The 23,998-nt window shown below is 49.9% G+C and overlaps 7 protein-coding genes across 7 annotated transcripts; 5 read left to right on the top strand and 2 right to left on the bottom strand.

Moving 5' to 3' along the window:
* Positions 1-5,140: 5,140 nt before the first annotated feature.
* Positions 5,141-6,531, top strand: INS49_002151 (uncharacterized protein; the record flags this gene model as incomplete). Its single annotated transcript, XM_043162965.1, has 2 exons — positions 5,141-5,175; positions 6,111-6,531. The coding sequence occupies 2 exons, from the start codon at positions 5,141-5,143 to the stop codon at positions 6,529-6,531; spliced, it is 456 nt and encodes a 151-aa protein (XP_043031471.1).
* A 29-nt stretch (positions 6,532-6,560) lies between these two features.
* Positions 6,561-7,421, top strand: INS49_002152 (uncharacterized protein; the record flags this gene model as incomplete). The annotated part of the gene is made up of 1 exon (XM_043162966.1): positions 6,561-7,421. The coding sequence occupies one exon, from the start codon at positions 6,561-6,563 to the stop codon at positions 7,419-7,421; it is 861 nt and encodes a 286-aa protein (XP_043031472.1).
* Positions 7,422-8,079: 658 nt separating this feature from the next.
* On the top strand, positions 8,080-9,247 carry INS49_002153 (uncharacterized protein; the record flags this gene model as incomplete). The annotated part of the gene is made up of 3 exons (XM_043162967.1): positions 8,080-8,811; positions 8,928-9,106; positions 9,184-9,247. The coding sequence occupies 3 exons, from the start codon at positions 8,080-8,082 to the stop codon at positions 9,245-9,247; spliced, it is 975 nt and encodes a 324-aa protein (XP_043031473.1).
* A 424-nt stretch (positions 9,248-9,671) lies between these two features.
* Positions 9,672-11,690, bottom strand: INS49_002154 (uncharacterized protein; the record flags this gene model as incomplete). Its single annotated transcript, XM_043162968.1, has 1 exon — positions 9,672-11,690. One exon carries the CDS (start codon positions 11,688-11,690, stop codon positions 9,672-9,674), a length of 2,019 nt encoding a protein of 672 aa, XP_043031474.1.
* A 1,786-nt stretch (positions 11,691-13,476) lies between these two features.
* Positions 13,477-15,199, top strand: INS49_002155 (uncharacterized protein; the record flags this gene model as incomplete). The annotated part of the gene is made up of 2 exons (XM_043162969.1): positions 13,477-14,113; positions 14,226-15,199. The coding sequence occupies 2 exons, from the start codon at positions 13,477-13,479 to the stop codon at positions 15,197-15,199; spliced, it is 1,611 nt and encodes a 536-aa protein (XP_043031475.1).
* Positions 15,200-16,510: 1,311 nt separating this feature from the next.
* On the top strand, positions 16,511-21,304 carry INS49_002156 (uncharacterized protein; the record flags this gene model as incomplete). Its single annotated transcript, XM_043162970.1, has 2 exons — positions 16,511-20,200; positions 20,255-21,304. 2 exons carry the CDS (start codon positions 16,511-16,513, stop codon positions 21,302-21,304), a joined length of 4,740 nt encoding a protein of 1,579 aa, XP_043031476.1.
* Positions 21,305-22,888: 1,584 nt separating this feature from the next.
* Positions 22,889-23,725, bottom strand: INS49_002157 (uncharacterized protein; the record flags this gene model as incomplete). Its single annotated transcript, XM_043162971.1, has 1 exon — positions 22,889-23,725. The coding sequence occupies one exon, from the start codon at positions 23,723-23,725 to the stop codon at positions 22,889-22,891; it is 837 nt and encodes a 278-aa protein (XP_043031477.1).
* Positions 23,726-23,998: the final 273 nt, after the last annotated feature.

Consider the following 23,998-nt stretch of genomic DNA (forward strand, 5'->3'; position numbering starts at 1 on the left):
TTAAATGCTAGGAATTTAAGAATTTATAAAAGGTTATAAATATAGCCTTATTATTTTTATTAATAATATAAATTTAGCATTATAAGTTTAAAAAATATAAATATTTTATAAATGTTTTATTAAGTATAATAATAAGCTTATTTATTTTATTTTTAATAATTATATAAGTTAAATAAATATTTATAAGAAAAGCATAAGCATTAAATTAAGTTAATATAAGAGTAAATATTAAGTTTTAAATATTATTAATATATAAGCAATGTTTAATAAAAAGATAAATAGCTAATTTAAGTAATATAATAATATATTATATAATAAGTACCTTAACCTTTATTAAGCAATTATAATTTTTTATTTTAATGAAAATTTAAATATAATAAGAGTTAATATTAATATATCCTTTTAAATTAATAATATTAAAGCCCTTTAATTTTATAGCATTTATATTAATAAGTATATTAACCTTTAAGTTTTTAATTATAAAGATTTTATAAGTAAATAAAATAATTATTATAATTTTATAATTAATATGTTTTCTTAGGAATTATAATAATATAAATATATAATTATATAACTTATAAATTTTTATTTTAAGTTTGTATAATTATAGCGAAGATATGTATTTATAAATTAGCAAGAGGGGATAATTTTATTATAATTATTATTTATTTATTATTATTTAATTATAATTAATATTATTGTAAATATTTAATAATAATTTAAATGGCAATTAAATAAAAAGATATAAATAAGTTTAAAAGTAAAAACTAAATCTTATCTTAAGTTTTAAGTTAACCCTTATTAACAATTAAATTACCTTTACGCTCCCTATAATATTTAATAAAACATTAAGGCTTTTAGTTTTTTGCTAGCTACTTTAAAGTATCTTTTAATATATTATCTAAGCCTTAATTATTTAATAAGCTAATAGTTTATATCTTAGCTATAAAAGCTATTAATATTTATTTTTATTAAAATTAAAGTTTTTTAAAATAAATAAAGTAAATATAATTTATTAATAAATTATTGCTATGAAAATGCTTAATATAATAATAATAAATAAATAATAATAATGCTAATATATTAAAAAAGGTAATGTTTAAGTAGTTATTATAGTTATTAATAAAAAACGCTTTTTTAAAGGGATAATTAAAAGCCTTAATAGTTATATTTATAAAGAACTCTTTATTTAAAATTTTCTTAATTAAAGGTAGTTAATATATAGGCATATTAAGTTATTTTATAAAGTTTGTAAACTTATTATAATAGGCTTAATAGGGTTAATTTTATTAATATAATTTAATAATGAATAAGGCTTATAAGGCGGGTAAGCAATGGTTTTTTAGGATAAGCTATTATTAATAATTTTTTAGTTATGGTTATTATTAAGTAAGTTATTGCTATTTATTTTATTATTAATGCTATATAATATATTAATTTAATAATAGCTAAGGTTAATTATATTTAGCATTTTAAATTTAGCCTTAATTAATTAATTAAATTAATAATTAAAATTAATTTTAAGTTTAATTAGCTATATATAATTAATTATATTATAAAAGAGCTTAAAATAGCTGCGCTTAAAAGCATTGCTATAATTGCTATTATTAAAGCTGCAAAGGCAAATATTATAGGGCATAAAGAACGTTTAACTTGCCTTTATAAGTAAGTATAGGCTAATAAGGATAAATAACGTTTTAAGTAAATAAATATTATTATTAAGTTAAGTTAAGAATTATACTTTTATAATTTTAAATATTATTTAAAAAGCTTTTTAATATTATTGCTTTATTAAGTTTTTAAAGTTTAAACTTAATTTTAAAAGCAAGTAATTTAAATATAATAATTAATTATATAAAAAGCTTTATATTATAAGCTTTTATATTTATAATAATAGTTTAAAGAAGTAAAGTAATATTTTATTTCTTTATAATTTAATAAAAAGATAAGTAATTTATCTTAAAATTAGCTATAATATTTAAAAAGGATTTAATAAAATATAATTTTAACTTACTATAAATTACTTAAATTATTATTATCTTAAGTAATTAATAATTATTATTAATTAAAATATAAAAATATTATTTAAGTATATTTTTTAAGAAATATTAAGATTAAACTTAATAAACATTATTTATAAAATAAATTTATTTAATATGCTTTAAATACTTAATAAAATAAAAAATATTAAAATACTTTATAATCTTTTCATTAAATTAAATGCTTAAATTAATATACTTATAAAAATAAAAATAATTAATATTTACTAGCTAAATATTAAAACGTTTATTAATATTATTTTATATAAGCTTAGCTTAAATATAAACTTAAGAAATTAATATATTTATAAATATTATAATAATTAAATATATAAAATCTTAATTTTATTAATTATAAAGCTATATTATTACTTATATAATAAAATTAATAATATTTTTAATTATAAGTAATGCTATATTATTATTATTAAATTTAAGGTTTTTTAATTTTTTTTTATTATTTTTTTTTAAATATAAGGAAAAGCTAAGGTTTTAATTAAATATTAATATAAGTAATATATTTTTAAGGGAAACTTTTAAAAATAATAATAAACTTAATAAATTTATTATTTAATAATACTTAAATATTTAAGGAAATTATATTTTAATTAATATATATAATAAATTATTAAAAAGCAATGTTTAATTAATTAAAAAAGCAGCTTAAAGATTAAATATTAAAGAGAATTTAAGTAATAAGAATGCTTATTAATAAGCAAAAAATATAAAAAGGCTTTTTTATTTTATTAATTAATTTTATAATTAATAAGTTTTGCCTTAAGAAATTAAATTATTTTTATTAAAGATAAGTTATAAGAAATAAATATATTTAAGCTTATTATTTTAAATCTTTATAATATATAAAAACTTAAATAAGTAATAAAATTATAAAAGTTATTAAGTATATAATTATTTAAGTTTAGCTATGGAATTTTACAAAGCTATATAATTAAATAGTTTAAATAAATAAATATTAAGATAATTATATAAAAGTAAAGTAAATAATAAGAAATTAATGATAAATTTATAATAATGCTTTTATTATTTTATTAAATAAGGCTATATTTATAATAGTTATTAATTAGCATTTAATTCCCATAATCCAAGCTAAGTTATTAAGGGGTTTTGCAATAAGAAAGTTGTATTTGGTTTTTAGTTATGGTTTTATTTAAGTTTATACTAAAGGGCCGAGGGGCTAAGGACTACCTATTAATGCCCATAAGGGGTCTGTGCGGTGCTCCTTCCTCACAGGTTGCATGTTGCGGCCTCTGGTGGGGGGGGGGGGCGTTTGCGCTTACAACCTTCGCCTCCGGAGCCTATAGGCCGCCGGATTGGTCGGCAACACGAAGGCCCACGAAGCTATGGATACGAACTGCTTTTTTGTCGGTTATCGTGAGTCTCAGTTGACAAATGCTGCCGGGCTTCCAGAACGCTAGAACGGTCAGTCTTATCAGGAACTGTCAGCACTCAGAACATTCCTCTCCCCGCGCCCGTTTGCCGGCTGCTGGCGAATGGAGCCTCTGCAGTGATGCGGATCAGTGGGCAGTGGACACCAACTGTCCTGTCCGGGTGGACCATCGCTGGAGCATGGCGATCATTGCCCAACTGGCCACCGTTGCCACAGTGGTCGTCTCCATTTTCCAAATGTCTATCGACAGATGCCAAGCCTGCCCATAGATATCCAGTGGCTCCTGGGCAACCTCGACTGGCTCGTCAGGGGGCGCGGGAATGGTGTTGATAGTTGCTGAGGACAAGAATCAAGCTCACCTGTCTGTCGGGGAGGTCTCTGGGTTGGACCGCTCCCAAGGCCCTGGGTTCTTCAGGTGCCATTGGATTGACCACCCCTGCAAGATGGCCCCGAGCGACTGATAAGTACATAGGTACATATCCACAAGGGCGAAGGCCTCTCCTCCTACCTAGCCCATGCAGCCTTACACATTGGTCGAGAATGATTTACTACTGCATAACGGGAATTGACGATATGGCTGAAGAGCCCTCAGGGTTGCTTCCTACGATTTACCTCCAACCAAAGTCAGGGTCTGCTTATGTGCAGAGCATGTGCTCTAGCCATCACGATCGTGAGTGTCTGGTGATCTTGGTGGACCATGATGATATATATGAATCACTGCCGACTGGTATATGGCATTCCAGCCATCGTTCACGGTTGCAACAAGGCACAGGTCACACTGTTGGGGCAAAAGCCAGCATTGCTGTCACATTGTGATGTTAGAGCTACCGACCTAAGCACCACATGGGTAGCACTAGACTGTTGAGTCAAACTCGGAATACGCAAAGCTCCATGATTAGCTCTTTGATCAGCAGCAAACTTGTTCGTTAAAATATAAACCCATCCAGGGGGAAACATTATTTGTGTATTGAATACCTAGTGCTCTGTGGGACACCTTAAAAGGCCGGTCTGACCTAAATAAATGAGAACCATATGAGCAGTTACAGAATTGAGAAGACAATAATGTTCTGGATTACACGATAAGCAATGTAAATAGAATCAAGTTTGTGCATTGGTCATAAAGTGGCAATCTTAATCAGTGTTTCCCAGGCACAGACAACACCAGGTTTTGCTCTCTCTCTCATCAATCATTGGCTCCCCCCCCCCCCCCACCGCCTTTTTCTTTTGACCGTACCAGTCTAGCATTCTGGCTTATGTGCAGGAAAATATGCAGCTGGTTACTATGTCGAATTGGTTGCGCTCATTCAAGCACTTACACCTTTGATTACCCATGAACACCAACCACGACTTTCATTTCCATCACATTTTTAATGAACAAAAACGCCAAGCACTACTTGAAACGCCAAGCACTACTTGAAATGCCTCCTTGGTAGCTAATTAAATAGTGCAGAGGCCTAACAGACTCCGATTTCTGAGAAGCATTCAATGTGCTTCTCGATCCACGTCATGTGTGGAAGTTGAACATTTTTTCTGTAACAATCTGTCAGGTCACCTTGAGGTGTTCTGTTAATATTGGATTCTACATAAATCAGAGTCTCGCCCTGTGGCTTCAATTCCACATCTCAAAGAATTTGCAACTAGCACCAGAATCCTCCAATTTCCCTCGAGACCGAATAGCCCCACTATCTTCATGATGTCGGATTCACCAACGTTCCAGGTCACCCAAACGTCAGTCTCGTCAATCAAATCCGTAACATCTTGTGCTGCCACCGCAAACATGAACTTCCTCGCCCATTGATGCCACTGCCTCGATAGCTGTGGCGCAGGAGTTGCTCTGGAGCTAAGAGAGCGCTTCCCCAACGCCCTCGAAGTCGACAGACAAAGCTGTCAGGAAATCCAAAGCAGAGCCAGTCTTCCCGGCACCTGTCTCCTCATCCCCTACGAGTCCACATGGCCACTCGCATCGGCCGACTCAGCCGCGCCAAAGGTCTCCATTGCGTGTTTGCGTGCCAGCCTTGGCTTCGGTAGTTCAAATCAGAGAGCGAATAACCCCGGACCGGACAGCAAGGATCTGGTGACTTCGCAGACACGATCAGCCCTTCGCAATTTTCGAGCGTAGTTGGAGGAGATGGGCGAGGAATGGCAAAAATAAATTGTGATATGGTCTCCAAAGTTCAACCCGGGTGCATTCACAGTGCCCTGGGAGGAGACGGAGGGTGTCATCGAGGAGGTATTCGCCGGTTGGGCTGGAAAGTGGTGCCTGATGCAGCTGCCTCCTGCCGGAGAGCTCAAGCAGTGGTATATGGACAGCGAGGGGTCAAGAAATAGTGAAGTTTTCACCAGGGTGGCAAGATGTGGCAGAGGTAGCTGTCGATTCCTGTGGGCTATTTTCTAGCCACAGTAATGGTTGCTAATGTCATTTTGGCAATTACATCTCGCCATTGGGTGTAAATACTCTTGAAGACATTGCCAATGCCCCTAGCCATTAGCAAAGTGTGACCAAGTTGAATATCGGTCCAAGGCACGGAAGCTCAAGGTTCGCTCTGCGGAACTGAAGGACCAGATCGTGCACGAGCTATCTCACCATTCAGGGGGGATGCAAGTGACTAGTTTGCCCTACCCTGTGCCGGAATCCTCCTTCGTCTGACCTCCCAACAACTTAGGTTCATCTGGGTCACTTTTCAGCTGGATTTATTCTCACGCCTCACCACCGACAAGGCCATACGAGATGCTCTCCGCAAATTGCCTCGTGGACTAAACAAGACATACATTCAACTTCTTGAGGAAATCAGAGATGAAAATACGGAGCACGTCGGAGTGATCACGAAGGCTCTGACGTGGATTGTGTCTAGCCTGGTACCTCTGACCCTTGTGCAATTGGCTGAGGCCATTTCCATAGACTCAGGAGATACGCATCCGGGTATTGACAAGGTGTTCAACGACGAGAAAGACCTCTTTGAGATGCTCGGGAGCTTGATTATCTTCTATCCAGCCAAAAAGGACCAGCTGGTCAATCTTGCACACTTCACCTTGTATGAGGGTCTTCAATCCGATGAACTTCGAACGCACGAGTCGCTACAGTAGCATCCTTCCACGTCCCACCGCAGACCATGATGGACATCGGGTTCACGTGCGCCCAGTGCTTATCATTTACCGACTTTGGACAGCCATGCGGCTCGATAGACGAACTCCACGGGCGAATGGAGTCTTATAAGCTGCTTGCATTCGCGGCGAGTAACTTCATGAGCCAGCTACGGTCATACGGAGGCCGCGGGCCCGCCATCAAGGGTCATCTCGCTTCCTTCAAATGGTTGCTCGAGCCATGTCGCGACGGACAGCAGAACTTCATCTCGTGGCAACAAGTCTACCAGTGTGGTGTTCTGGGCCACGCATTCGTGGTTTTCAATCCGCTGAAATACATCATCGAGAACAACATGCTCCACCTCCTAGACGTGTTCCTCCTTGACACGGGCGAGAGGTACCACGAAGCCGTGATGCAATCCGGGCTCACCTCTTTGCACATAGCGGGCATCACCGGCGGCGAGGACCGCCTATCTGATTCCCTACGCTCGGGTCTGGATCTGGAAGCGTCGGGCAATCGCGGGGAGACAGCGTTGCACCTGGCTGCGTCCTACGGCCACGTTGGCATGATCAAGATGTTGCTAGACGTGGGCTTTTCGCCGCACGCCTGGAGCGAGTCCGGGTCGACGCCGGCCTATCGTGCAGCCCGTAATGGCCCGATCGCAGCACTGGAGCTGCTTTCCGAGGTAGGCAGCGACCTGGAAGCTGTGACATGGGATGGGTGGACGCCCATATTCGATGCGATCGAGAACTACTACGTGCGCGCTGTGGAGTGGCTGGTTCGGAAGGGGGTGAATCTGAGGCAGAAGATCCTCCATGGCTCGTCCGTGTTGGAGTTTGCGAGAGTTGCCGGTGACCAGGCTATCATTGAGATAGTCGAGAAGGGACTTTGAGAACATTGCTATGGGACCTATGGCTGGCTAATCTTTCAAGCTCGTCCCAAGTGGAGGAGATGGTGATGGGATCTGCTGCCACCCAGCGTCGAGGAGCATGTACAGAAGGGTCATTTGCAGCTACCCCAGTTCTCTTGGCTCACAACTGCCAGAGAGAAAAAAAAAGGACAAGAATTACACCCTGCGGAATATTTAATTCTAATGTTTAGCGAGCATTTGTCTGCTTTAACAGTATACAAGAAGGCAACACAAACGAGTCTATCAGATGCACTGAAGTAACAGTCAGTAATTTCCCCAGTCCCCTTGGCTCATCATTCGCTCACTCCGAGGCCCAAAGCCCACAATTTGCAGGGTAGACATCCACTGTGGTCAACGAGAACCCCTGCCTGCACCCGCGGCATTCCAGGGTTCGTATGCACGTATTGTACTCGTACTGCAGAAAGCACAGGAACGTACAGTAGTACCCGGAGTGCCCCACGGGAGCTTGGCCAGGCCCGAATTCGATCAATCCCGTCCCCATCGAAAACTTGACGTCTCTTTGGGCGTGTTGATGTTCCCCTTTCCCATTCGCAACCCAAGACAACCCCCCTCTCCCCTTGCACCAGCCGAATTGCACGCTCCCAACAGAGGTCTGTCAGCGGCCTCACCCAATGGCTTCATGGCGTCGGCGACACATCCTCGCATCTCGACCGGCAGCCTGAACGGCCGAGTCAACGGAAATGGAACCACTAAGCGTGTCGCGGACGATGACGACAGCGTTGCGACGGAGCAATTCCCAGCCTTCGACCCGGCCCACGACGGCAGCGAGGACGATCTCGCGACAAGCAATCACAATTACACCCACGAGCAGCCCAGTGCCTTGACGAATGGGGCCACTATGGACAGAACCCACGACGGCTTCGAGGACGGACAGGATCCACCGTCACACCACGCCGCCGACGACAGCCTCGACGGCGCTGACCTCCCGCCGACACCGTTATCCACCGTCGAGCCTGTACCCGAACCCGACTACCCGATACGCCACCAAGAAGAAGAAGCCCTAGAAACGTCCGCCGTGACCTCGCCTTCAGTGACATCTCCGCCCTACTGGGCGCACGGCCACACCACCGACGGCCCCGGCGGCGCATCGCGCGCCAACCACGGCAACCAATCCACGGAGAGCCTCGTGCCAGGCGCAATCACCCTGCAGGACAACGAGGCGGAGGACGACGACGGCGAGCCCGCCGACCGGCAGCGCAGCTCCGAGGAGACGCGGACGTCGTACGGCCGCGACAGGAACAGGGCGTGCTGGGCCAAGAGCGTCGAGGTGACGAACTACGTGATTGTGAATAGTAGCGCTACCAACATCGGGGCGTTCGTCGTCTGGAACATCAGGGTGCAAACGCTGAGTGTGAGTTGACGGCGTCACACCCCATTCCGGCAGGGCGCAAGCGTGCCAAGTATCTGGATCTGGCAGATGCCAAAGAACAGGCAGGCAACTGTGGACTGACCGCGTGTGCTCTTTAGGGCCCATTCATGAACATAAGGAAACGCTACTCTGAATTTGACGACTTCCGGCACCAGCTGGTCAGCACGTTCCCCAACTTCGAGGCGGCAGTACCGACACTGCCGCCCAAGAGCGTGATATCGAGGTTCAGGCCGAAGTTTCTCGAGAAAAGGAGAGCCGGGCTCCAGTACTTTCTGAAGTAAGCTCTGCTGGACGACTTCCAACCCTGCAGACAGATTTGAGGATGTCATACTGACATGAATTTCGCCTTACTAGCTGTATCCTGTTGAACCCAGAGTTCTCTGGGTCGCCTGTACTAAAAGACTTCTTATTCGCTTGAAAGTAGCCTGCAAATGGTCGTAGGACAGTGACAGAGACCAGAGCATGGTACCTCGTGAGGATCGGGACCCTCGCTGTGGGCTTCTCTTATACCCCCTTTCGAGTACATACTTTCTCAACAAGAGTGTAATGATCATGAGTCACTGCTGTATAAGTAATGGAGAGATTACCGATTCGTCAGATGTATGCATTTTCTTGACTGGGCCACGGCATAGATGGGCACGGCAAACATAATGTCTATACTAGCGATTCAATGTTACGATTATGTCTAACTACGGTGGCGATCAAGTGTCGCCCGAGACTCACGTGGGGTATATATTTAAACGCATAAAGAGCTTGTCAGCCCATCCCTTCAGTTCCTTGAAACGCCAGGCTAGCACCCGGAGGGACCGCAGATTTTTCACCCTCCTGTTCATTAGAATCCATCATTTCGCATCACTCGGCCTGCTCTCCCCTGCACGCACCGACGCAGGGCTACCGACGCCTTCTCCCGCTTCCTCCCTCTCCCGTCTTTCCTCGCCGGCCTCGCCCTTCTTGCCATCTGGCGCCGTCGGAGTGAGTTTCAACTTCTGCAAAACCTTGGCTGCGGCCCTGTTCTCCTCTCGCTGCTTGTCCTCGTCCTCCTGCTGCTTCTCGAGGAACCGCCTCTCCGTCTCCGCGCTCTGGGACTTGTCGCGTGCATCCTCCTCGCGCTTCTGTGCCTCCTCCGGATGGATTACCTTGTCCTTCTTGTGTGCCGTCCTCTGCAGGAGCTGCTTGCCCTTTTGCCGTGTCTTGACGTACATCTCGAGCCCGACTAGGACAGCGTAGGACTTGGAGATCGACACGTGTGACATATCCACACCTTCATCCTTAAGGTTGCGGACGAAGGCCCGGAAGTTTGACGCCGGTGGCCTGTAATGGCCCGAGAGCGGGCTCAGGCTCGCCAGCCGGCCATTTTTGATCTTGATGAGCCCCGCGGCGGAGATCCGAGACCCCTGGACGAATGACGAGTGCTGGAATGCCCCGCTGTCCTTGATGCCCACATACAATCGGAAGCTCGTGTCGGCGACAAAAATCCATGTGTTTTTGCGAACCGACTTTCGCAGGAGGGTGTTGAAGATCGTGGAGGCGGAAATGTGTGTTACCTTCTTGACCCCCTTCGCGTCAGTCACGCCCGGCGATGCATATTTTGCAGCGCGGGCAGCCTCGCGCTCGGATTCAGAAGCGGTGCTAATGCTGCTCGCTCTGGAGCTGGGGTCGCTAGGAAATAGCTTTGGCTGGTTTGGGTAGGTGGTTTTCGGTTGAAACGCAGGCGTCTCCGTATCGTCGATCGGGACAATGCCTTGAATGCTATCCCTCCAGTCCTCCGTGGTATCGATCCTGGCCCCGTTCTTTGCCCAACACAGCCGGCCGTCTGAGTCGACCTTTACGAGGTAGTACTGGCGTTCTTCCTGCGAAAGATAGCGCACCTGTTCCCTCTCCAGCCTATCGCGCGGGCACGTGCTTAGTTCAACGTGACGCCCATCGCCATGATCCAGCCAGTAGAAGAAGTTCTCATGAGTGTCTGCCTTTTTCCATTCTTCATGGTACTGCCTCAGGTTGGACCCATAGCGGTGTTTGAGGTCGACCATCTCGAGAAAGTACTGGAGCCCCATCATCATCGTCGCATCATTGCGTCTTCTGGCCTTGGCCTCCTCCCTCTTCTGACGGGTCTCCCTCTTTCTCTCTGAGGTTGACGGCCCCGAATCCGAGTCCGAGTCCGAATCGCTCGAGCTACTGTGGTCGTCTTCCAAGTCGCCGCCTGCTCTCCTTGCGATTGTCGCAATCTTGTGCCAGTTGTATCGAGCTGATTTCGACCTTTTCGCAGCATCTGTGTTTCCATCCTCTCTGCCTTCGGCCTCGGCATCCTCAGGCATTGATGTGACAGTGTCCTGTCTTGCCCTTGGGGTAGTGACTGTCCTGAACTGCAATTCTTTTATCGCGTGAGTCCATCTCGTGTCAGCGTTTAAGCCCAAGCCCCTCATCTCTCTCCGGGTTTTGTATCCCCGGTACGTGCGCTGTATCATCGTGGCTGCCCGATGGCGTAAGATGTCATCGCCGTCGTGCCCTGTTCCCGCGGCCGTGGCGCTTGCGACAGCAGCGGCGAGGACGCTGGTGTTGCGAGATGGAGAATCCTCCTTGCGGCGGCCGAAGATACTACTGCGATGGGGCCTGGTTTTAAGGTCCAAGCTCGGGCTGGCCTGTGGCGCCTCCATGGACCTGCGCTGTTCCTTTTCTTTCTCGCGCGACTTGCGCTTCTCTTGCTGCTCTCGAGTAAGCTGCACCTGTGCTATGCGCGACATCTCCTCGCTCGTGGGCGCCACGAGGGAGTCCATGTACTGTTTCTTGGACCGCACTGATGTTGCTGAGTCTAGGGATGCATTTGATTGACTCTGGCGGCCTTGGCTGTTTGGTCCCTCCATGGTCACAGGGAGTTTATAATCATGGTTGTATCCATTAGCGCTAGTTTGCGCGACCAACGGGGTCTGCGGAGGAGTTGGTGGTAGGCCGGTAGGGGTGCTGAACTTGTTTGGCGGGGCCGGCGATGACGTTGTATTTCGCGGAGTTGCATGTGCCACTCCCACGTTATTCGAAGGATCCATAGGTTCGGAGTTGGAGAGGCTATTCACCTGGGACTTCCAGGCTTTTTCTTGTCCCAAAAGGGGCATCGACTGACCAAATGAGGAGGAGAAATGGACGGTGAATTCAAAATGAATTTCCAAGAGTACGAATTAGGAGCGGAAGAGGCGGGAGTGACAGGAAGAATAAGCATTGTGAGATGACATGAGAGCATCTGGCGCCGAACGAGGGGAACAAGTCATCAGCGACGGCCGGTGATGAAATACCTCTGAGCGTACCTCAACCTTGAACCACATCCTCGAGGCTAGGCGGGGCAGGACAGGGAAGAACTAAACCGCCTGGGTACGCAGCTCATGGGCTGGTGCTGATGGCGATGGGTGATAGGTGCTGGCGTAACCTCGGATCCGACGGCGTAGGGCTGTGTGCCAGGATTGGGGTCCATGTGGTCCAGGTGTTTACTGTATCTGTCCTGCCTGAGACCCTTGCTGGTTGAACGGAGCTTCAATACCTAGGTAGGTGCCTCTGATGCGGGTGTGGCCCTTGCTTCGAGGACTGCAATCAAATGGGGGAGGATCCGACCCTTGGCCAGCTGATTCTGACCGCTGAGCCTCCGGGGCCATGACGGGGTTGATGGTGAGGGGAATGCCTGGCACAGCCGACTGGATGTGCTGCAAGACAAGAAAATCTTCGTGTGGGCGCAGCAGCAGAGGGCAGATTCTGAAAAACATTGCAACCTCCAGCCTGGGATTGCCATGCTTGTGCTAGGCAACCCATGGGATATTTATGGTTGATTCAATTCCCAAGCGGATAAGAGACCGAAATGACAAGGGAGGAAAACCTTTTATCCTCTATGTCATGGATATTTAGAGCGTTGTCCACCCCCACCCTAGTGTCTCCGAATTTGGACTAGGGTTAGGAGACATGACCGAATTGTACACTGTCAAACATGTTCTCATGATCCATGGATGAGCACCAATAAAGACTCAAAGAACAGGCAAAGGCTAAGCAGAAGGCCTCAGAGCCTTGGCTGAGCATGCTCTCCAACCTCAACATTCCTGGACTGGTCTCAGTGACTCTTTGATGTGCCAGGGAGTTTGAAGAACGGCGGCAAAAGATGAGAAAGGCAGCAATGAATGGAAGGGGCAGGGGCATTGGCAGGCAAACATCAATCCGTGGGAGTGCTTTGAAAGGGGGTGGTGGATGTGGGTGAACTTGGTCAATGGGCGGCGGGATTGCATGAAAGGAGCAAGTCAGTTGCTGCCAGCGCGCTCAGGGCGCCCTTCAGCCCGCTGGCAACCGGGGCCGGAAGCAGGCAGTCGCCAACAGCAGGGCTGTTTGGGGCAGTCCACAGGGTGGCCGCATCCCCTAGAAGAAGGACGGGCCAGGGCTGGCTGGCAGCGGGCAGCAGCTAAACACTGGGCTGAGATTGAGGAGGCGAGGAGGTCTGACGCAGGAGGAGAGAGCCCAGCCAAGCAGGCCGGCGCCCGCAAAATTTCCCACCAGACGTCGCAACTGTCAATGCATCAAACAGTCGAGCCATCAGATCCTCAATTGACACGACCCGGTTTCCATCATTCTGACCGGCCCAGCAGAACATGCGAGGAGCAAGTCGCCTGCAGAAGAATGGCAATGACTGCGACCAGCACTCGCTCTACTCGTAGAGCTGAGACTCTTGTCGCCCTCCCTCCACTCCCACACGCCCATCGCACCACTGCCACTGCCACTGCCGCTGCCACGCGCCTGCACCAGCAGAACTCAAGCCGGCCCCTCAAGCGCCTGCACGACGCGACAAACCTGAGATACGACCTCAAATCCCCAAAGAAGGCCAAGATCACGGTCGAGATCCCTTCAAAGAGCCAGTATCAGGCCAGGTTGTTCCCCGAGAACGTCGATGCCAGGCAGCACCACCGCCCGACCTCGACCCACAAGCCCCCTAAGCAGGACCATCGTCACCCTGCCAGCGCACCTGCTCCTCCGCCGCCGCCCGCTGCTTCCCACAGCCCAGCACCCGCGCCTGCACCCGCAACCGGCGATGCAGCCACCTCCGCCGCCGATGACTCCGCCGTCCCTACAAAACACAGAGAAAAGGTCGTCAATGGGATTAAGCATGAGCTGGACAGGCTACAGCCCAGTTCTGCCGACATGGCCGCCAGTAACGGCCAGGGGCGCAAGCTACGGTCGCAAGAGGGCGTCCGCTTCAAGAGCGAACTGTCGGCCTACTTTCCCGAGTATGACGAAGTGATCGGAAACGTGCCCAAGGAAGAACGTATGCCAAATCACCACTGCCCTCCCCATTGATCTCACACATACTCCACGACGGCGCGGCTGACAATACCTACGTTCTTCTGCAGACATCTTGATGCTCGACACCCCTATAGTTGTTGTCGACACATATCCGTCATCCGCCTCCACCTCGGCGCCGCGCCACGAGCCCCACTCGACCCCCTCTACTTTCCCGACCCGCAGCTACGGCGACGAACTGTTTACAAATCTCCATGATTCACAAACAATCGATCTTAGTTGGTTGGAGGGCCAGTACAAGGGCAAGACGCTGACCGATCCACTGCCCGACTCTTATTATGAGTCAATACACAGAAAGGAGTCTCGGAATGAGAAGATCACGAGGAACGCAGAGAGGGGCCGCTCCCAGCATGAGAAGGCCCAGGTCATCCGGCTGCTCGACGGCCTAAAGGGCCCTGATTGGCTCAAGACCATGGGCGTAAGCGGCATCACAGAGAGCAAGAAGAAACAATTTGAACCTGCTCGGGCGCATTTCGTCCACAAATGCGAGGTGGTCTTGGACAAATTCGCGAAGTGGGCTGCTGAGGAGAAGAGGCTCAAACTCGAGAAGGAGCGCGCTGCGAAAGAGAGCCGTGCATCACAGGAGACAGACTCGTCCAAGGCTGAGGACGACGAGGAAGATGACGAATCGGCGGAGGAATCGGCGGACGAACTGGAAGATGGCGAGGAAGGTGGCGAGGAGGCGGACACCAGTGATAGCGATCCACCTGACATGAGCGACGTCGACGCATCGGCTAAGCAACTGCACGAGGAGGCCATGGCCAGGTCCCGCTTGGCTGCAAAGTCAGCCAGACGACGTCCGCCTCTGGCGCTGTCACCGCCTCCTCCACAAGCAGAGTTCACTTCGTTCTTCAAGAAGCCATATCAGCGGGATGCCGCGCTTAATAAGTCTCGGCGACGCGGGAGGACGGTGCTCGCGTGGGGGCAGACTCTGCCTGAGCTCGAGGAGCAAGACTTTGTTCTGCCGGAAGAATATCGAGATGAAGAGATGCTCAAGGCGCGGGAGCGACGACTGAGGATCCTCCGACGTGGCTCAAGGCATCGTGGCTGAAGACAGACACGCTGGGATGCGGTCTGCGTGATGGAGGGCGGCAGGGCGGCGTTTTCGTAACATTGATGTTTCTAGTAGCTAGCGGTCAGGAGCTCACTGGTGGGCGTCACAACGGTCCAATTGGGTGGTTGTAGGGATCCTTTAGTGAACTGGCAAATCGGTCACCATAGTGTGCAGGGAATAGGAATAATACCAAGTCAAGATACCAGAGAGATGGCATGGGTATGTTCGTTTGTGTGCAGGCAATGCCTTTCTGCTGGTTCACGTCAACCAAGCCGGAGTGACCAGAGAGCAGTCTCAATGTCGACTGCAGGCTGTTTGGGTCACTGAGGAACAGATGATGATGATGGCGGCAACGTGGTAATGGCCGTGCCGTGGCCTACATCAGGTGTAGAAACGGCCTGAGACAACACAGGAGAGTAGAGAGAAACAGTAGGAAGAGAAGGCTGGCTGGATGGAATATTTAAATCGGAAGAAGAAGCCAGCCGACCCCTGGTCCACGGAGAAAGCTTCGAACAATTGTGGTGTGGGGGCCGGCACTTCCTATCCACCCTGTGTGACGGCAAACTAAGTGAATGTCAATGGCCCCTGTCCTAGACTCCATTCCCGACTTCTGCTGATCCACACCTGGTGAACTGCCTGACTGCTTGCTGCATGGTACCTGTCCACCTGCAACAGCGGGGCCAAGCTCCCAAGCTTGTCTGGAGGTACGTACCTAGTTAGACCGTGGGACACGGACAACGAGACTGATTGCACTTCTTTCTTTTCCAGGCTATCTTCACTCAATCCTCAGTGTTCTTCTGCTGTTTCTCAGACATTAATTCAACCAATACTCTTGAGGAGCCCATACTAACATTGAATCTGCTGTCCATGGAAGTGACTTCCTTGGTCCGTGCGGCCCGGCGCTAGTTGGCTATCGAGATAGTGGTCGCACTCTTCAGAGCCCACCAAGCTCTCCCAAACCAATTTGCTGCCGTCTTTTCTTTGCCCCAACCAAGCAATCTCGCAACAACTACCAACTTTGCTGTCCATAAAGAATATACCGGCTCCCGAGAAGAACTACACCTGGAAGTCCGTCCACTGTCGAATCACAACCTCGGGCACCCCCTCCTTTCCCACGCGACGCGACAACAGCTCGATTGGCACCGTTGGTGCAGCGACCGGGACTCTGTGTATGGCAGCATTCAAAGTTGCTACGGCGTGCTGTGGTTGAGGACCGGGGGAGCAGATTTGGATTCTGGAATGCGCCACAGAGACGAACGCTGCTAGACGAGCACGCATCGGGGGAAGGATCTTCGACGAGGACACAACATGCCAGGCGCCATGGACAACTCGATGGCCGTCGCCGCTGATGGCGCCGCTGTGGCCCCTGAAGAAATCATCTACGAGCCATACACTGTCGTCGAGCAGCGCGTCCACTTGGACTTCAACTTCCAGGCCAAACAGGTACAAGGCACGACTATGATCAAGATCTTCCACACCGGTGGTGACGAACCTGACTTCGTCAACATCGACGCTCGCCAGTGCGAAATCGACCTCGATAGCATCACAGTCAACTACCAGAAGGTCAAGGCTAGATACAGAGATCCGTACGAGTTCATGGACACACCAAAAGGCTTCGACTGGAACGTGCAGCAACACCACCTCAGAACCAAGCGCATGAAGCGGCTACAACCCAACATGCGGGGCGACTTGCCCATGACTGGAAGGGAGACCAAGGGATGCCAGCCGGCAAATGGGGCGCTGCGGGTATGGTTGAAGCCCGAGAAGATCGTACTCAAGCCTGTACAGACCCCTGGGGCGTCTGGCCCTCAAGAGCCCATCGAGCCACACACTTTCAAGATCGAGATCCCCTTCCGCATCACGCATGTTCGAGATGGGTTTCACTTCGTGGGCGTCGATGATGGCGATACTCAATACCCGCATGTCTACACTCGGCACTCTATCGAGCCTGGATATGCCAGCTGTCTCTTTCCCTGCGTGGATGATCGGACTCGGGTGAGACAGTGGGAGATCTCGCTCAAATTCCCACGCACTGTCGGAGACGCGCTTAGGCAACCTCTGGCCTCACAAGTCGCAGGCTTGTCCTCGTCTTCCGGTACCCGACCGGCGGCTTCTAGAACTCAGCAGTCCCATCGTGAGTTTGAAACCACGGAGGAGGACAAGCTATTGGATATGACTGCTATATGCTCCGGTACGCTCATAGGGGAGCACGAAGAAAATGCCGGTGGTGAGAGCAAGAAGGTTATGAAGTTCAACCCCAAAGATTGTGGCGCCCAGCACATTGGCTTCGCTATCGGTCCGTTTGAGGACGTGGATCTCTACTCGACGTTTCGCAGCGAAGAGGACGAGGCGAAGCTTGGCGGAAACGCCGTCAAAGTTCATGGCTATTGCTTGCCTGGCCGGAGTGACGAGGTTCGAAATACCTGCCAACCACTCGCTCATGCAAGCGACTTCTTCACCCTGACTTTCTCGAAATACCCGTACGAGGAAAACAGCTACAAAATATGCTTTGTAGAGGAGATGATAGAAAGCACCGTGCCTCTGCAAGCATTCTCGCTTTGCAGCACTCGGCTGCTATACCCTCGGGATATTATTGACACAGAGATCGAAGTGACGCGGAAGCTTGTCCACTCCCTGGCAACCCAGTACTTTGGTATTTTCATCAATCCAAACGAACGAACTGATACCTGGATCGTGTGCGGTATTGCGTATTTCATGACGGACCTTTACTTGAGGCAGCTCTGTGGCAACAACTACTACCGATACCAGATCAGGACGACAGCTGAATATCTGACCGAAGTGGACCATGGCCGCCCTTCTCTGCACGAGTTGGGACGACACCTACACCTGGGTGATTTTGAGATGGATTTCATGGCGCTCAAAGCACCTCTGGTGATCTTCATCCTCGACAGGCGATTACTCAAGTCATCCAATAGCGCTGGAGTGGTTCGGGTCATTTCGCAGCGTCTTCGTGAGGCCATGCAGGCTGCAGACCCTTTCGCCGCAAATTTCGTGGTCTCTTCAGAGCAGTTCAGGAGAGCTTGCGAGAAGAAAGGGCGCCTGCGCCTCGAGAGTTTTTGGGACCAGTGGGTCTTGAGCTCTGGATGCCCCAGACTCCACATCTCGCAGAGGTTCAACAAGAAGAGGCTGGAAGTGGAACTGACCGTCGTCCAGAACCAAGTGGAGTGGGCCAAGGCAGAACATCCCCTAGAGAAGGACGATTTCTGGAGGGACGTGTTGGAGGAGCGGCAAGACGTTCTTGCCGCCGAAGTACCGCTTACTTTCACCGGCCCAATGACTTTCCGAGTCCATGAGGCTGACGGCACGCCCTACGAACACTGTCTGGAGATGAAGCTGGATGCCGCAGCCACCAAGGGCTCCCGGCTTGCAATGCCGTACAATACCAAGTACAAGCGGATCAAGAGGGTCCGTCAGAAAAAGCGAGAAAAAGACCACACAAAAGCCCCAGGGGCTGGTCGAGGCGACGCAGATGGACAGGACGAGGACGGGAATGATGATGATGAGAAGGGACACACCCTCAACATGTTTGGAGACGTCCTGATGGGCGAGGAGGACATGGCGTCGTGGAAACTCGTAGACTGGGACAGTGACCAGCAACAACAGATGGACCAGGAGTCTTATGAGTGGATCCGGGTCGACTGTGACTTCGAGTGGATCTACTGTCTCGAAACGAACCTCAAGGTCTACATGACGGTGGCCCAGCTCCAGCAGGACAGAGATATTGCCGCTCAGGTAGAGTCCATGCTGCAACTCACACGCAACGCGCCCAGCAACATTCAAACTACTACCCTGCTTAGGACCCTATATGACGACCGCTACTTTTACGGTATTCGCACCATGGCTGCACAGGCCCTTACCGGCCACGCCGAGAGGGCCAACAACTTCCGGGGAATGCGCCACCTGATACGCGTGTTCAAGACGTTTTACTGCTACCCGGACTCGGCTAATCCACGGCCGAACGACTTCACAGACAAGAAGAGTTATCACGTGCAGTCGGCCATTCCCGCTGCTGTTGCAAGAATCCGTGGTGGGCAAGAGTTCTGCCCGGAGGAAGCTCGTGAATTCATTCTCGACCAGCTGGTTTTCAACAACAACGACGAGAACACGTTCTCGGATCATTTCTACGTTGCAAAGCTTCTCGACGCTCTCGCGACCAGTTTGGTACGAGCTAAAGCCACAGAAGCATCTGACGAGGAACAGGACTACAACAAGTTGCAGGCGTTTGCGGAGAGGGCGATTGCACAGATTGAGCGATATCAACAGATGGACGAGGTGTTCAGTTCGTACCAAAACATCTGGACGCGCACCGCGCTTGATTGCAAGGTCAAGTTGATGAAGTCGGGTGTCATGGCCATCGACGGGATAGAGTTCATGCAGTACCTGACCCCAGAGACACTGGATCTTGTGCAGATCAAGGCATTCGAATCGCTTATTGAGCTCGGCCTCTTCTTGAAGCCTGGCCTCATGAAGTATCTCTTGACAAGCATGAGCCTGTCTTCATCGCCGTTTGTGAGAGACCGACTCTTCAAGGCGTTCACCCGTGGCTTGGCTTCTGTCGCTTTCGGAGAGCTAGATGTCAGTGAGATTCGACCAAACGAGGCCGGCTCTAAGCCCACCGGCGCTGTCCAGGCCGCCCAAAACGGTGCACAGAACGACGGTATGGCCCTGGACGAGGAAGACCACGGCGGTCTAATTGTCGAACAAAGCGACGCGGTGATTAAACAGAGGCAGACGGACGCAGCCCGTCGGGTCGATATCGTGGCTGCCATCAAAGCTATGAAAGAGGCATTGCAAGACAACAAGGATCTGCAGAGGCAGTTATGGAAAGCCGTCGACTCCCCCGTCCTGGGTCTCGCGGAAAAGAGGAACCTCCTAGAGTTGTGTGCCACCTTGTTCCCCAAAGACGACGAGATGCTCGTCACGATGAAGTACCCAGTGCGGTGGACAGCGGTGAGGGGTCATTACCATCGGGGCAAAGTAGGTCTCATCCCCACCCCCCTTCGTTCTTGGTCGCCTGCTGACATGTATCAGTCCCTCGTCATGACCTTCAAGCAGACGTATAAGACATCTTTGAAGCGGAGGCATGAAGAGGTGATACCTGAGCAACCTGTGCAGGCGGTGACAACTGTTGTGCCACCTGCTCCACGCCCTCTTGTTGGCCAAGAGAAGGAGCAACCGAAGAAGAAGATGATCAAGTTGTCTCATCCTGGACCTTCAAGGGCTAGCGCGCAGTCACCGGCGCCGCCGCCTGCTCCCGTTGCTCGGCAGCCGTCCATCGCCGTTGCGGCTCCTGCCCGCCCTCCTCCTGAACTAGAGCGAGGCGATAGCATCGCAGTGCAGAACCGCCCGACTGTAAAGCTCCCCTCTGCCCCTCAGTCTGCCGCAGGCACACACACACCAGAACCCTCTCGCCATGTCAGCTCGAGCTCGAAGGTACCCAAACTCTCCAAGAAGCGCAAATTGGCCGATACGGAGGCATCGCCCGCGCCTCGACGTTCTCGAATTGTGGCTTTGAAATATGGCCACCTCACGGAGCAAAAGAGGCAGCAGATTGCGCGTATACCCTCGTCCAAAGCTAGGGCCATACCGCCTGCGGACTCCATCGTAGCCACGCCAGTTGCACGAGCAATCCCGCCAGCTGCTACGCCATCCAGGCAAGGCTCGTCACCTGCCAATGTCGACGTCTCCATGATCTCGTCGACGTCTACCCTTAGCGCGGGCTCCTCGTCGAATGCGCAGTCATCCCAACAGCAGCATAAGACGCCTTTGCCCTCCGGGAAGATAGTACGCAAGCCTCTGCCGACAGGACCGTCTCCTCACAGCGCCGTTTCACCAACCTCTAGCATCGCAGCAAAGCCCTCGGCAACTCCTCGGCAGCCTTCGCAGCCTCAACAGCAGACGTCAGCGTCGCCTTCCCGTCCGGCCTCGCCCGTGGCTCCCCGCTCATCGACGGAGCCTGCGTCGAAGCCGAAGAAGTTGGTCAAGCTCAAACTCAAGTTGGGTGGCAACAAGTCTTTGACCGGGTTATCTGGAGACAAACCACCTCCGCCGCCACCCGCGGGTGAACAGACACGACCCTAGAAGCGGTCGATCGGCTATTTGCATCTGTGTTGACTGGCCTTCGTCGTTTGAGAGTGCAGCCGCTGAAGGCCTCACTCTTCCCAACGCCTGCAAGTCGGCAGACATGCAGCGGGCCGTTGTTGGCAAGCGTGATTCGGATCTAGAGCAAATATGCCGCCGTGGATTGTTTACCAATCATTGAACGTGGCTACGCCGGGGAGCTCATTCCTTCGCGGTGATGCTCGAGGCACTTCTGGGGTCCCTGATTACCTCCGTCTGTTCTTTTCGAACACAAGACAGGGAACAATAATACACATGAGACTAGCCTACAGGCCAAACTCGACCAACGAGTATCAGTCTTCGTCGACCCCAGAAATCATCAGCACTGTTGCACCATGTCCAGAGAACACCGGGCCTAGCTGCTCGCTTCCTTCCTGCGGTCTCGCTCTGTATAGGGAAACAATGGTTTGGGGATTCATTGCGATGGGAGCAACCCCATCAGGTATGGAGCCTGGTTGGCCCAATGGGAGGGGGGTTTGGCCTGAATAGCCTGAAGTGCACCTTTAGGTTGAGTTATGAGTGAATTTTTGGTATGGCAATGAGAAGCACGGCGTTTGGGTCCATGAAAGGAAGCTCCGCGGGCGAGAAGGACAGGGTGGGGAATACTACGGCCAGTCGGCATATTCCAGAATCGATAATTTCTTTCATGAACGAGCGTGTAGGGATACCAAGTTGAAATGCGTTCTAACTGACAAATTGTCTCGACGTTGTGTAATTCCCTTGCTAAAACCCTCTTCCTGTCTTCCCACCAGGTGTCCTGTCCCATGACCTTCTCACCAACATTCATCTACCACCAGCCACGACGTAAGTAGGCAATCAATCTACAGGAAACCGACACAGCCGTCTTTGACGGTCCACGAGGCCAGAATATTTTGAATATGCTTCCGCTGCGACACAGAATCGGAGTATTGAACTTGCTGGGCCCGCTGCAATCAGCCTTTATATCCTTCTTGCCCGTTTTAGCACCTGTGGAGTGACGCTATAATCTGTATGGCTCGCTCTCAGGGCCACTGGCCCTGAGACCTGAACTAAGGAACAGTGACAGTCCACGGGAGAAGAAACAGCGACTTGCGAAATACCGGACGGCACCTTCATTGTGTTGTGGAAGCACTTGAAACAGCTTGCAATTGGTGGCGCTGGCCAAGACTCACAAGCCAGTTGGCTCAAGTATCTCATCAGCCGACAGACCAACCCCACGCGCTCTGATCCGGAATTGCTGCCTATCCTGGTGATCCTCGCGTCGGCATAATATGAAACGGTTTCCAGCCACCGTCAGGTCGTCTATGCAAATCCAACCGCTCAGTCATGCTGTATTCTGTGGCCACTAGGAGGGCCTGACAACGCAGCGCCTGATCTGGACCCGCGCTTAGCCACCCAAGGAGCAGGTGTGCTCAAGTTACTAACAAGGCACCGCGCTCCTGCGCAACCAACCACCCGCAAGCAATCCCAAGGCGATGCCCAAGGGCTTAACACTTCCCACAGACCGGTTCCGCCTGAGCGATGTCCCCAGGCGCAAACAAAACAACCCCCCCGCTCGCCCTTCGTTCAGCGCCTGCCACCCCTGGAGACCCCGATCCTCTCGTCGCGGCTCCTCGTGGCCCTCGCGCGCACCCTGTCCGCCGCGTCCCGCTGGGCCTGCGCGACGGGCGTGGGCGTGGTCGCCTCGGCGGATACCGCTGCTGCCGCTCTGCCGGAAGGCGCCCGGCGGTGCGTCTGGGATGCCGCGCCGGCCCCGCGGGCGAACCTGCCCGCGGGGGCCGGCTGCTGCTGGTGCTGCTGGTGTTGCTGCCCGGCCTGTGATGAGGACGGCTCTGTGCTGGCCGATCTCGTGGACCTCGTCATCCGGGACGGCGCTGGCGGCGGCGAGGGGAATATCGGTTCTTGTTGCTGTTGCCGCCGGGCGTGGTGCAGATTCGGGACGACACCGCCGGAGATTTCGTGGTGGTCATCGTCGAAGTTGTCATTCTGGTCGGCGTCGAGGTCCATCTGCTCCGCCTCCGCCATGTCATCGTCCTCGATGAAGGCGTCCTCCCCTGCCTGGCCGCCCTCGGCCGCGTCGTCGTAGTCATCGGAGTCTCCCTCGTTACGGTAGATGCCCTCGTCAGGCGGGCCCCCGATGTTCTCCTCGCGCGATATCCTTGCGTTGTGGCTGTATGTTCGGTTGGGGTAGTAGGAGGCCTCTTGCTCAGAGTAGTCTTCCTCGTCGCTCGAGGTTGTGATCCCCGTGATGTCCATGCCGCTCATGTTGCGGGCCAGCTGCTGCTGCCTCCTGAGCTGGGCCGCAGCGGTGGCATGTTGGAAGGCCTCGGCCTCGCGGTGGTCCTCGTAGGCCTTGACGTCCTCGGAGGTGAGGGTCAGCACGGTGGGCGGGCGGCGAAGCATGGTAGGAAGCCGCTGTAGGGTCTGTGCGAGGCTGTGGATAGAATCCAATCAGGAGCTTCAGTAAGGAATGTTGGTGACACAATGAAGTAAGCCAGTGAGTGATGAATGAACAAGTGAAAGCGGTCCCCCGGAGGAATTGTAGGAGATCGCAGTATCTGTTGTGTGATAAAGCTGTGCAATGTTGAGTGACCTTGTAGGTTGATGCCCGCCGCATTGATGTGAGGTTTGTGGGAGACGCGACAAGCGCGTCTGGTCTTTGCGTAGCGGTGGATC

This window comes from Diaporthe citri, assembly GCF_014595645.1.
Source record: "Diaporthe citri strain NFHF-8-4 chromosome Unknown scaffold_1, whole genome shotgun sequence".
Lineage (NCBI taxonomy): Eukaryota > Fungi > Ascomycota > Sordariomycetes > Diaporthales > Diaporthaceae > Diaporthe > Diaporthe citri.